General features: G+C 39.8%; 2 protein-coding genes across 2 annotated transcripts in view; one reads left to right on the top strand and one right to left on the bottom strand.

Annotated features, from left to right (window-relative positions):
• LOC138964461 (acid phosphatase type 7-like) overlaps positions 1 to 3,989 on the top strand; it is a 5,944-nt gene extending 1,955 nt beyond the window's left edge. Inside the window, exon 2 of the mRNA XM_070336429.1 lies at positions 1,740 to 3,989. Within this exon, the coding sequence (XP_070192530.1) occupies positions 1,740 to 2,634 (895 nt within the window). The 3' untranslated portion in view covers positions 2,635 to 3,989. The remainder of the gene's footprint in view (positions 1 to 1,739) is intronic.
• A 383-nt stretch (positions 3,990 to 4,372) lies between these two features.
• On the bottom strand, positions 4,373 to 12,340 carry LOC138964463 (G/T mismatch-specific thymine DNA glycosylase-like). The gene is made up of 8 exons (XM_070336430.1): positions 12,192 to 12,340; positions 11,501 to 11,639; positions 10,865 to 11,027; positions 9,372 to 9,441; positions 8,928 to 9,060; positions 8,026 to 8,108; positions 7,314 to 7,390; positions 4,373 to 6,668 (listed from the first exon to the last, which is right to left on the bottom strand). The coding sequence occupies exons 2-8, from the start codon at positions 11,602 to 11,604 to the stop codon at positions 5,811 to 5,813; spliced, it is 1,488 nt and encodes a 495-aa protein (XP_070192531.1). The 5' UTR covers positions 11,605 to 11,639; positions 12,192 to 12,340; the 3' UTR covers positions 4,373 to 5,810.
• Between the last annotated feature and the right edge of the window lie 875 nt (positions 12,341 to 13,215).

The raw sequence follows: 13,215 nt of genomic DNA, 5'->3' as shown, positions 1-13,215 counted from the left end.
CCTCACCTATATATGATATATAGGGCAAAGTAAGCCCCATCTTTTGATACCAGTTTGGTTTACCTTGCTTCAAGGTCAAGGTCACAGGAGCTCTTCAAAGTTGGATTGTATACATATTTTGAAGTGACCTTGACCCTGAACTATGGAAGATAACTGTTTCAAACTTAAAAATTATGTGGGGCACATGTTATGCTTTCATCATGAGACACATTTGGTCACATATGATCAAGGTCAAGGTCACTTTGACCCTTATGAAATGTGACCAAAATAAGGTAGTGAACCACCAAAAGTGACCATATCTCATGGTAGAAAGAGCCAATAAGCACCATTGTACTTCCTATGTCTTGAATTAACAGCTTTGTGTTGCATGACCTTGGATGACCAAATGTGTAAAGCATGTGAGTCGTATGGGCTTTGCCCTTCTTGTTTGTTATGAGAATGTCTGTAAATGTACCTCCTTTTTAATACATTGCTCCTTAGGCCTAAAAAAAAAATAGGTGTGGTTACGGTAACCTGACCTACCCTATTTTTAGGGGCCGACCCTATAACTTTATACATTTGTCAAAACAAAACAAAAACACAAAAAAACGAGTGCAGAAAACGCAATGAAAGCGAAAGCGCTCGAGTCGCACACTTATTTCCCTGTCAAGTAGGTTTAATTTGTACACATTAGAAATTTTTGTGTAGCTATGTTACCTTAACCACACCTATTTTTTGGGGGGGCCTTACTGATAACAATTGATTTATCATATTTTTGGAGGTCTTAAATGGGGGGGTTCCACCGTAGAAGAGTTGTACCTGTTATGAGAGGACACCCATGTAACCAGCAACAAATGTTCCTTTAGTGCAGGTGTACTCTCAGGACAGGGACATTTTGGTTAATTTAATAGACTTGGGAGCATGCAAGGAAGTATGTCCCTTGTTAAGGGGTGTGCTATCTTCTGAGTGGACCCTACTTAATAGGCAGTGTTGTTCTCAGGCAGTGTTGTTCTCACTCTCAGGCCTCGGTCTTCGGTCATTAAGGCAGACTATTTTAATCTGACGCCATTAAACCTCACGGTCATCTGCCCGATAGTTTTGTCATGCAGGAAGGTCTTCTGAGAAACATATTCTTGTTTTATTTTTATAGCCTGGACATTTGGACTGAAATAACTGATTTCATTCCAGGTCCTTCTGACCTCTTAATTGTCATCTTTGACCAGGAACTACACTGCTAATAGTTATCACGGTAATACCAGGCATGGTACTCTTCCGCCGATCGGCGGAAATCCGCCGAAAACGAAAATCAAAAAAAAAAAAAAAAAAAAAAATCCCCCCCCCCCCCAAAAAAAAAAACAAATCTGCTGATTGACTTGAGATTATTATTTTTTCTTACTCAAGCCTTGTTATCTTTCACTTATATCCCTCTCAGCTTCAAGGAGAGGGCACTAAACACATTTGGATTAGTAAAAAGTCGTCAGCTTCAGGGGGCGTTGCCCCCTGACCCCCACAAAGGGGGGCTGCCCCTTGACCCCGCCAGGGGGCCTGAGCAGCCCCCTGGACCCCCGGCTTTATTTCAGCTGAAACTGCCATTCCTTCAGTACCATGCCTGAATACACAAGGTGCTCATATCAAACCTCTAATCTCTCTCAAATCATGTCATTTAATGCAAGGTTCATTTCGAACACTGTCAGCATGGTACATTAATTGTCACAGGAGTTGACTTCTTTTGATTATCTTATGCATATATATTTGTTTAGGTACAGATTTTCCATGCCCAAGTCACGATGGCCCATGCCGGTAGACCAGCTGTGGTACAGCCTGGATGTCGGCCCTGTTCATTTCATAACTCTCAACACAGAGGTATTCTACTCGGTCACTGATCAGCAGGACAAGCAGATGGATTGGCTACATGATGACCTCCAAAAGGCCAACGCCAAACGAAGCGAACATCCATGGATTATCGTTTTAGGTCACAGACCCATGTACTGCTCGCCAACAGATTTCAGCGATGAGGCAGATTGTGTTAGTGACACTACGTGCGCCATAAGATCTAAACTGGAAGACTTGTTTTATGAAGAGGGTGTGGATCTTTACATCAGTGGACACCAGCACAATTATGAAAGGAGCTGGCCGCTGTACCGAGGCAAAGCTTTTCAGCAAGGCTATAAGAACCCGAAAGCCCCCGTCCACATAGTTAACGGAGCAATGGGCTACCAGTATATTGCAGAAACTATTGTCAAAGCGAAGAGCTGGAGTGCGTTTAGTTCTTCAGACCCGAGAAAAGAGCTATACGGCAAGCTTGAAGTTCTGAACAGTTCACACCTGATGTGGGACGTGTATGACGCCAGTAACAACGAAGACATCGACTCCATTCTCCTGGTTCAGCAGAGACATGGTCCGTTTGGAAAAGCAGGAGATGATGCCTATGAACAGTTGGTCAAGTTGCAGCAGCTTCATCCCGCACCGTTTCATTGGCAGCCACCTGCGGAGACGTCGGATTCCCAGCCCCTGTTTCATGCTTTTTATGGCTTGCCGTCTGCCACTCGAAAACTGTATCTTGTCTCTCTTTGTTGTACGCTCCTCAGCCTTGTGATTTGTTTGCTATGTATCCCTCGATGCAGGCGAAAACTTTGCAGGAATTCAAAACGATGATGATTTGGTTGTTTTTGCTGAAATCATTGTTTTGTTCTGTTGTTGAAATCATTATTTTGTTCTGTTAATAAAATCATTGTTTTGTTATGTTGCTGAAATCATAATATTGTTGTGTTCCATTTAAAAAAAAATTATTTTACCTACCTCGGAGTAAGGTGTTTTTGTTTTCTTTCATTACTTTAATGCATTCCATGACTTTTAATAGCTTCTTTGATTTTACTGGATGTCTGGTTGCCTTAATATAAAAGCATGAAAATATCATAAATCTAAATGTTTATGTGCTGCTTTGTTTTCATACATTCCATGACTGCTTTGTATTATTTACTGATCTGGGTGCGTGTGTGAGAGAGACAGTCTGTATTTGTGTTAAAGAAATTAGAGCATTTTCCTTGACAATGTTTGGAAATAACTCTGTCAGGTTTGTATGGGTTATGAAAGAGTGAATACTCTTGCTTTTATTGAGGCAGTTTCCCACTTGACATTACACATGTGTGGAAGGAGCATGTAGGAAAGTTTGCCTCGAGTTATTTCTGGATTTACTGGAAACTTGCATTCTCCCAGTAAGGTAATATATTGTACTACGTTGCAAGCCCCATGAGCAAATTTTTGATTAGTGCTTTTGTGAACAAGAAACAATTGACAAGTGGCTCTATCCCATCTCCCCCCTTTCCCCATCGCGATATAACCTTGAATGGTTGAAAACGATGTTAAACACCAAATAAAGAAGAAAGAAAGAAAGGATTTCTGGATTATAATTGGTCATGCATAAAGTCAATTTTCTCCTTTTGCGTGTGTGTACAGCGGAACCCCCCTTGCAAGACTAGCCTCCATCCCCCTCCCCCTCCACCTTTTAAGACTTTAATTAATCAGATTTCTTGAGGCCTTACAAGAGGGGTTTCACTGTATTTGCTGATCAGGGTGTGTGAAAAAGAAGTTAAGAGAGAATCTATGTGTTTCTTAATGTGTGTTTTTTTCTAAACAAGAGCATTTAATTGGTTGTGCATAATGTCTACGTATGTGTAATGAGCGCCTTAAAAAGGTGATGAAAATTGAAAAACATAATAATCCAGGATTGTCCTCCGAAAGCGGCGTATGGCTGCCTTAATGGCGGGGTAAAAACGGTCATACACGTAAAATTCCACTTGTGTAAAAACACGAGTGTACTTGGGAGTTTCAGCCCACGAACGCAGAAGAAGAAGAAGATCCAGGATTGGACTGTACAGCATAATCATTTGTTTGCCATAGTTTTGAGGTACAGATATTGTTCACGTTCAGAAAATAATGATTTTAATCTGTCTAAATTGTGAATTATGAAATATTTATTTTGTAAAGCATAATAAACAAGAATTTGATTTGTTTTGCCTTCTGTTCAGTATTTGTGTGAGTTTCCCTGTCCATTCATGTTACAGCAAAGTTTCAGGTTTATCCATATTGTGGTTTGTTGTTGATGTGTATATATATGTCTGTGTGTGTGTGTGTCTATCTGTACTGTCTGTTTTGTTTTTAAATGCATAAGAAAATAGAATCAAACATGAGCTAGCACAAGGCAGGTTAAGTGTAATCTTAACATTAACTGAGTAATACCAATATTTTAAATATATATTGCCTACATGTGGACTTGAGTTTGAATACAAATGTTTATTCTAAAAATCCTCAGTGTCAAAACCACAGACACGATTTTCACCTGCATTCAGAAATATGTCACAGGCTCTCAGACTTAGAACACAAACAAAACACAAAGATGTCAATTATTTTATACAATTTACATAATTTCATTCACAACATGATGCAAGAAGCAACCACATCAATCATACCATAAATAGCCTTATAAACACAAACCAAACCAACATACACACAAACAAGCTAATACAATCCATAGATCAAAAAAGACCGTATACATAAACAAAACATTCACTGAAACAAGATTTACTAAACATGATTAAAATATCAATATCAGTCCTGGAAATATAAGCTTGATGTCCAGATTGACAACAACAACAAACTCTAAAAGAGTGATCTGGTGTCACGCAATGTTCAAAACAGACTGCATATAATTCATCATCATCCCTATAATCTTCCTCTTTTCAAACCAAGCAGAAAAACACACACGCATGGACACATACAAACACACACATAGGCTTACCTACACACAGATGCACATCACACTCATTTTCCATTTACTCTATTCACAAAGGCACTTCCATAAAAGGAAAACACAAACATCTATCAAATTCAATGCACACACCACTATTAAATCCAATAAATACATGAGCAAGCAAAAACGAAGAGAAAAATCTGGCTCATACATGTATTCATTATTTGCTGCCTTCTAAGTTCTATCAAATTTTCAAATACTGTAAAATGACAATGTTATTTGTGTCCTGAGTAAGTCAGTAGCCAAAAAAACTTAGAATTAAATTAAGAAATAAAAACTATCATGGAAATACAGCTAGAGCACTTTATTTCACATGAAAAATGTATAAGTATCTAGACTAAACGAGAGAGAGAAAAACAATTATCAAATTAATGTGAACTGTTTGTTAGTTTGTTGACACTCCATCTGCACTTAATAAAAAAAATATCAATGATCCCAATGATTACACACTTGCATTTCACTTGAAGCCTATTCACTACCTCTGTATTTTCATCATCTGCTCCTAACATGTTTAAACAACATAACACCCAGAAACTATTCTGCAGGAAATACTTTAAAACAACAACGACAAAAACAAAACAAGGTATGTAAAGATATTGTAAGAACACATTTGATTCACATGTTATTTAGTTCAACCAAAAATAAAAATAAAACAGACTGTAACCCAACAAATAATCTTACTTCAAAAGGTCACAGACGGTTCCTGATGAATAATAATTGCACTGAAATTGGTCAACAACAAAAATACTTGAACTATCAAAATCTATTTAGTGAGCAAAAGGAGCATACTACATGCACATCATCCACAACATTCATTAGGCATACCAAAAAAAGCAGTCATGATCATCAACATCGTCATCAACAAAATAAAATAAAATACCATCCAAAACAAAGCATTCAGAAAAATATGATTAATTAACCATTTTAACATTATACCTAAAAACCAAATAACATGCAGTGACTATAACACACACAGACCACTTGCTAGCAGACATCTATTGCACTTTTAAATGCGCACCTCTTACTCTGCTGGTTCAGATTTGATTTGAACAGACTGCTGACCTGTGAGATCATTAGTCAAGGGCGGGTTCATATTCTGCATGGAAGAAACAACAGTTGGACCACCCACCATGCCAAACTGTTGCGACCCTGAATCAAATCCTGACAAAAAGTCCGGAGGCAGTTGAGATTGAGGAGCCACTCCATATGCAGCAGCAGGAGCCATTCCGGGAAAAGACATGAACGGAGCTTGGAATGACTGTGGAAAGTTGTGCTGCGATGCGCTTCCTGCAGGTAGAAGCGAAGCGAAGTCTGCGGAAGAGAACTGATTCAGAGGCAGAGTGGCTGCGCTCTGTGGCTGTGGGGCTAAACCTTGCCGGGGATGAAAGAAGTTCTGAAACATCTGTGGATGTTGTTGAGGTAGTTGTTGTGCTGTTACCTGAGGCACTATTCCCTGAAACTGGTTTTGTTGGTGGAAGGACTCGCCTATGACAACCTCGTCCTCTCCATTTTCCTCCTCCTCCACCTCCACCTCCTCTTTCTTCTTTTTCCCCTTCCCTTTTGCAGGACGACCTCGTGGTTTCTTTCCTTCTTGTTTCACTGTTACCTGAACGCTCAAATCTGACCCATTTTGTTGCATATCACCTTGAGAAGCTATCAAACCAGCAGCTGCTTTTATTTCTTCCTTCAATCCTGGATCCTCTTTTTTAACGTTCTTCAGCTCCAGTGTGGGAAAAGTTACATCTGCCTCATCAATGTGAGGGATGCGTCCAGTGACATAGTCTCTGAGTTTGCGAAGAGCCTCGTAAAATGGGACCTTGTCAATGGCTCTGGGCAGCTGGGCACATCTGGCACTGGATGACGGCATCACATATGCAATCTGGTGGGAGAAAGAGAAGCATTAAGACACAAAAATGTGTATTGTTGCTGTAATGAAGATTTTTATAATGAAGATTGATTCTAAGGTGCTTAGAACTGTATTAGGATTTGCGCCATATACATACCCTTATTATTATTATCATCATTATTATTTGATGTGTCTTTAATAATAAAGGTAAAAAAGAGAAGAAGACCCCTCTTGGGAGTTTTTTCAGCTGTGAAAGACTTCGGCCACTTAAATCTGAGGTAAGAACCATGACATGTGTTTTCAACTCTCTTCTCTCTGACTCCGCTTTGATTTTTGTGTGTGGCTTTAACACACCATTTAATATATGCAGTGTCTGTTTAATATTCTGCGTTTTCTTTTGAAAACGTGCATCAGAGTTCATAGTTCACTTTGTGAGGCATTGGTCTCTTGCCTTGGATTAGAATGGCACATCACCTTGATAGCTCATACAAACCCTCAAAGAGTTACTTCCAAACATCCTCTTTTTATAGTTAACAAATGCGTCTCATTTCCAACACATCAATCTAAAGTTAACCTAAGGTTCTTTAAGAAAAGAAAGAATATAAACACACGTACACACCCAAACAGAGAACAGTATATTTGAAAAATGCATCTTCAATGTTTAATTTATTCACTCACTGTGTCTGTTCCTTCTATCAGCTCTGGCTGTTTTCCAAAGGTGAACTTCTTTTTTCCTGAGAAGATTTCATAAATACCTGGAACGGAATGGTTACATCAGAATTAAAATATGAAAATAAAAGCTGCCAATTTTGATATCCAGTCAAAGTTCCCCCGAACGGCAGCAGGAAATCAACAAAAGCATGTCATTGGTTCTAAATTCATAAATAAACAAAGGGAATTTAAATGCAAGCTCTCACTCACTCAACTCAACTCAACTCAACTCAACTCAAATTTTATTGGCTTCAATTTTCATAGAAGAATTTGTCTTGCGCTTGGGAGAAAGTAAGAGTATAACATATAAAAACAGCATTCATATCACATTTCATGTATCACACACAGTAATCACTAGTATAAGCCTACAATTATCACATTTGTACCTGTATCATACATGCAAATAAATAGTATCACATTTCCACGTATCACACACAATATATACATTACATAACATACAGCAAGCTTCCATCTCCCGCGCCCCCCCCCCCCCCCCCTCCCACACATACATATCCTCGCACGTGCGTCGACTCCATACAAATGACATCATCAGTCCATCTACTAGTACATACTACTAAAGCTCCTTTGTCCTTTTGCTGATTGATATTGTTATTAGTGCTCCAGGCTTATTTTGGCAATGATTTTCATTACAAATGTGTGGTAACAATCCAATACTCACCTTTGCCATTGAAAACTGCAATTTTGGGCTTGTGCTCTTTCAGCTTTTCAACGAGGATCTGTCCACCCTCTTGTACTTCTTGTCTGAAATGAGCCATAAGATAATCAGCCATAACATAAACACAGTTCTTTGTTGTCGTTGTTTTTTGTTTTTGTTTTGGGTGGTTTTTTTAAACACACAAAATGAATTATATGCCTTTCTCCACTCTCTAATGTTTCAGTCTTTGAATATATTTTAGACTATTTCTTTTGATGGCCAAGCTGTCACAATAATTTCCTCCTCTATTTCATACCTTGCACCAGGGACACCATCTGGCCACAGGAGACAGCGCTACAAAAGAAGCTATACGGCCCCAGAGAGGACTTGGAGAGGACAGCACGTTTCGCCCTGCAGTCCGGACTGGCGATCTAACAGCGAACGACAAGAAGAAGATACCGTATACTAGTATCTGCTTCTCATGAAGCGAAACCACCCTTGCAACTTGTAAGTCCGCCCAAAAAATGAGAAAATCAGGTCTTCATAGGGTGACTTAAAATGGACCTAAATACATGTGCTACAGACTTAATGAAGAGAAAATATGAAAAACCTGGGCCTTACACTTGGGAAGTCTGAAATTGGGAGGTGTCCGCTTTTTTGTTTTCATTGTCCAGCAGTCGAAACTATTTTGTCCTGTTTTTCATACCCAACGAGGTATCCGCTTCCCATATTTTCTTTTTTTAAGATCCCCAATTTAAGACTTCCTTCCTTTTAAGACACCGTTTTCTCAGATTTTTTGTAGGTCATAACCTCTGTTAATTTACCCCCATTTTAAGACCCCCTCCATTTTAAGACCTGATTTTTTCAGACTTGTTTATGTCTTAAAAGGAGGCTTTCACTGTACCACCATAAATTCCTTTTCTTACTTCTTGAGGTCAACACTGCCCCTGGTTGTCCTGGCACACATGTTGGTGAAGCCAATGCCAAACTCCTGAAGCTTGATGTCGTCATAGCAGTTCATGGGCTCTGGAACCAGCCCTGACAGGTACAGGCATTTCCCTGCAAAGTGTATGCTGAACATGATACTCTGTTACTATAGAAACACAAAATATTGAATATTTTCAAAGACATTTTGTTTGTGCTCCCATCTATCGCTATCAGTACAGCATGAATTAGGTCAGAATTTATATATGGACCCCTAAGAGATACAGAAGAACTGATATGACTGGCTTAATATGTAGTTTTGACTTCAAACTTACAAAGAAAACACACAAAGCCTCTTTCCTCTTCTTCCTTTTTTCGCACACACAAACTCAGACAGACAACCCGACACACACACACACACATATATAAAAGCACAAATAACTCACAGAAGTGATTCCCAGGCCCAGCATAATGGTGACCAATGTAAGCCGCATACAGCCCTGGGTTGATCCCAACCTGAGAAAAAATGCATCATCATCATCATCATCATTATCATCATAAAAACAATATTTCTATAACGCAAATCCTTCTATAGTTCTTAGCACCTGACAATACTGACAAAATAAAAACATTAAAAAAATACAAACACAAAATAATCACTGAATACTGGAAGAGAATGAAGAGAGAAAAAAGACTGAAGGTTGGATCAATAAATTTGTTCCTTTCTGTTCAGGCAGGGAACTGTGCACATATGAGCCAGTGCCAGAATAATCAATACATACAATGACATGCTTTAAAGTGCCAGCAATGAAGGTTAATTTATGAATTAGCATGCAAATGGGCAAAATTATCAGAATCAAATGCTTCTTCCCAAGATAAAGATAAAAAAACCACCAATCTGTCAATTAAATCTGGTGTGACAAAAGCTGGTTTACAAATTACATGACTAATGACAGTGATGCACATGTAGTTGTACACAACATGACACTTTTTCAAAACACTGTCCACATTATCTTCAAGTTCAAAAGTCTCCATGCACCGATATATATACAAGAATAAAATCCCGACTCGATTATTGCAATTCCATTCTTTCTGGCTCTCCCAACTACATCATCGAAAAGCTTCAGCGTGTTCAGAATCATGCCGCCCGCCTCATCTTTCGTTCTTCCAAGCATGACCACATCACCCCTCTTCTTCAAACCCTACACTGGCTGCCTGTTCAACAGAGGATTCAGTTCAAGATCTCCACACTCTGCTTCAGAAACTTTGATCTATCGTCCCCTAGCTATCTTTCTGACCTTCTTGATGTCTACTCCCCCTCTCGCTCCCTAAGATCCTCCGCAGACACCCGCCTTTTTAGGATACCATCAGCACGCACTAAAACATATGGCCAGCGCACCTTCTCCTACCAGGCCCCATCCATCTGGAACCAACTCCCGCATTCACTCAGGCACTCCACATCTATGCAATCATTCAAAACCTCACTCAAAACACACCTCTTCCCTCACTAGTCCGTTAATGACCACACATCACCCTCTCCTGCTGGTCCTTGATCTGTCTCTTTCTTTCTCCTTCTTCTTCCCTTTCCAGCTCTATTCTTCTTCTCTCAACAAACTTTATGTATCCAATACTTTATTTATTTATTTACGACTGTTTTTCCGTCTAGAATGCATGTGCCTGTAGTTGGTATGAGTGAGTGCGTCGCGTTCTCGCTGTGCGCCTGTCTGTGAGTGTATGAGTCCTTGTCGATTTGTGTTTCGTATAATGTTCACTATGTATTTTATATTTTGTAAGCGCCTAGGGCTATATTTAGATTAGGCGCACAAATGTTCATAATAATAATAATAATAATAATAATAAAATTAAAAACCTTCAGCCCACACACTTACTCCAAGTCTAATAACAAAATGACACTGACGGTAGAATCAGCAATACTCACAATGAGAATGTCGAGGTTTGGCGTTAGTCTGTCTGGAAGCAACTTCAGGATCACTTCTTCTTCTGGCATTCCATTAAATCGATCTATCTTCCGTCTCTTCTTCTCCACTGGCATGTGATCCGTGATTTTCTCCTGCTTCAGGACTGTTTTATCTTTAACATCTCTGTTATAAACATTGCAGAAGAAGTGAATGAAACATTGAAAGGTGTTAAAGTACATTACAGCCATGTACAGACTGATTCCATATGTTCTACATATATATATTATTATATATCTCTGAAACATATTCTCATGTATGTTTCTTTGGGTGTTAAAGCAACTACGTCTAACAAAAATCAATCTCTTAAATTGTTCAACTTCAAGAGCACTTCCTCAATGCTTAATTTTTAACAATATCTCTGCATTGCAGAATTTTACTATTTTTGGGTGGGAGGGGACATCACAACAGAATATAAAGTACACACCCGAGAGATTGAATAAACACACCATAATGATATTATATTCCCCCGACATGAAATTGAAAGGGCTGCACAGCTGTCTACTTCAAAACAATTTTTTTTCTCAGGAAAGTAGCAGATGATTTGTGTTGGTACATTGTATTGCTTTTAATTTTTCAATCAAATTAATTGAACTCACTTGTCACATCCTTTTATGGTCTTCTTTTTCCGTCCTTTTTTCTGCTGTATTTGTGTATCTTGTGCAGTATCTGCTTCCATTTTGATGTGTCCATTGTGGCTCATTTCAATGCTGCACTAGCTGGTGTCTTGCAACGTACCTGCTCCAAATGCAAAAAAAGAATGATTTAGTGTTTGTGAACATGTATAGACCACCTTTAGTCAGTCATACCTAACCATATGTAGTATACCGAAGTTGGCTGCCTAACAATGAGAAGATTGAGCCATACATCCTACACATCACGTAATTATCATCTCTGGTCATACTCATACGTCATAGTCATAGTATACTTTGCAGTGGTCGCAGAATCTGCCAGGGTGATCATTCTGAGTTTTACAACAACAAATTCCAGTATTTGCTGTGGTGTGCTATGCTAAACGACTGAAGAGAGAGAGAGAGAGAGAGAGAGAGAGAGAGAGAGAGAGAGAGAGAGAGAGAGAGAGAGAGAGAGAGAGAGAGAGGGAGAGAGAGAGAGAGAGAGACTCAGAGAGAGAGAGAGAGAGAGAGAGAGAGAGAGAGAGAGAGAGACTCAGAGAGAGAGATCCACAATCAAAGGCCCACGTCGATATATTTACTCACAGACGTGGCCATTGCTGTTTGCACAAATACTTCACAGTGAAACACATGTTTTTCAAGGGGTGAAAATACTCACTGTAAGACAGATCCTGATGATCCACAAAAAAATGCCAGAACCGACGCTACAAATTCACAATAAACAGAGAAGCGGAAATGTGCTTCTGCTTGCTTCGATCGCCTAAGCGTTGTCTATTACAAACACTCTGATTTGACAAATGTGTCCAAGATGGATCCAATCAAAAGACGTCTTGCGCACACTTCCGCTAGCTCGATCAAAATGGCTGCGCCCTTGGTTTGATAATGCATGACTTGACTGCGAAGTAAACAATGCCATATTACAGCAAAACTGTTAAGAAGTTGGTGGAAATTTGGCCTGGGCAACGGTTTGGCATCTACAGATTCTTGCCACTGTTTTTCGTGTTGGGGGCAGCTCTGGAGTTTTCAATGATCAACTGGCAAGTTGGAGAAGTAAACTTCTGTAAGTCGTCTGCTACAGTATACGCTGTGTGATTTTTGTTTGTTTGTTTGTTTGTTTGCTTAACGCCCAGCCGACCACGAAGGGCCATATCAGGGCGGTGCTGCTTTGACATATATAACGTGCGCCACACACAAGACAGAAGTCGCAGCACAGGCTTCATGTCTTACCCAGTCACATTATTCTGACACCGGACCAACCAGTCCTAGCACTAACCCCATAATGCCAGACGCCAGGCGGAGCAGCCACTAGATTGCCAATTTTAAAGTCTTAGGTATGACCCGGCCCGGGTTCGAACCCACGACCTCCCGATCACGGGGCGGACGCCTTACCACTAGGCCAACCGTGCCGGTCCGCTGTGTGATTGTATTATCGCATTTCTTTTCATGTCAAAAGACGATTTTCGAAAATATCTGCCAGGATTTTCAAGTGGTGTGGCAGAGTTAAGCGCCCCAGACATCCAGGCAAGGTAGTCAAAGCTTGGTCAAGCGACAACACGCTGCTGACCGTCTTACACCTGCCACAGCTGTATATATATTTGGCTATGGCTATATCCACGGGTCCGTGTCTCTAGACTCAATGCTATATCCACGTCACTGACGTCATCATACTAAAGGGACGCTAC

This window comes from Littorina saxatilis, linkage group LG4 (genome assembly GCF_037325665.1).
Source record: "Littorina saxatilis isolate snail1 linkage group LG4, US_GU_Lsax_2.0, whole genome shotgun sequence".
NCBI lineage: Eukaryota > Metazoa > Mollusca > Gastropoda > Littorinimorpha > Littorinidae > Littorina > Littorina saxatilis.
This window is presented reverse-complemented; position numbering and strand designations above follow the sequence as displayed.

Excerpts from the sequence above, each read along its gene's own strand:
- LOC138964463 (XM_070336430.1), bottom strand. The coding sequence starts at position 11,604 with ATGAGCCACAATGGACACATCAAAATGGAAGCAGATACTGCACAAGAT. Across the intron at positions 7,391-8,025 it reads TGCAGTTTTCAATGGCAAAG|GTATTTATGAAATCTTCTCA; the intron begins GTGAGTATTGGA and ends ATTCCGTTCCAG. Across the intron at positions 6,669-7,313 it reads TGATAGAAGGAACAGACACA|ATTGCATATGTGATGCCGTC; the intron begins GTGAGTGAATAA and ends TTCTCCCACCAG.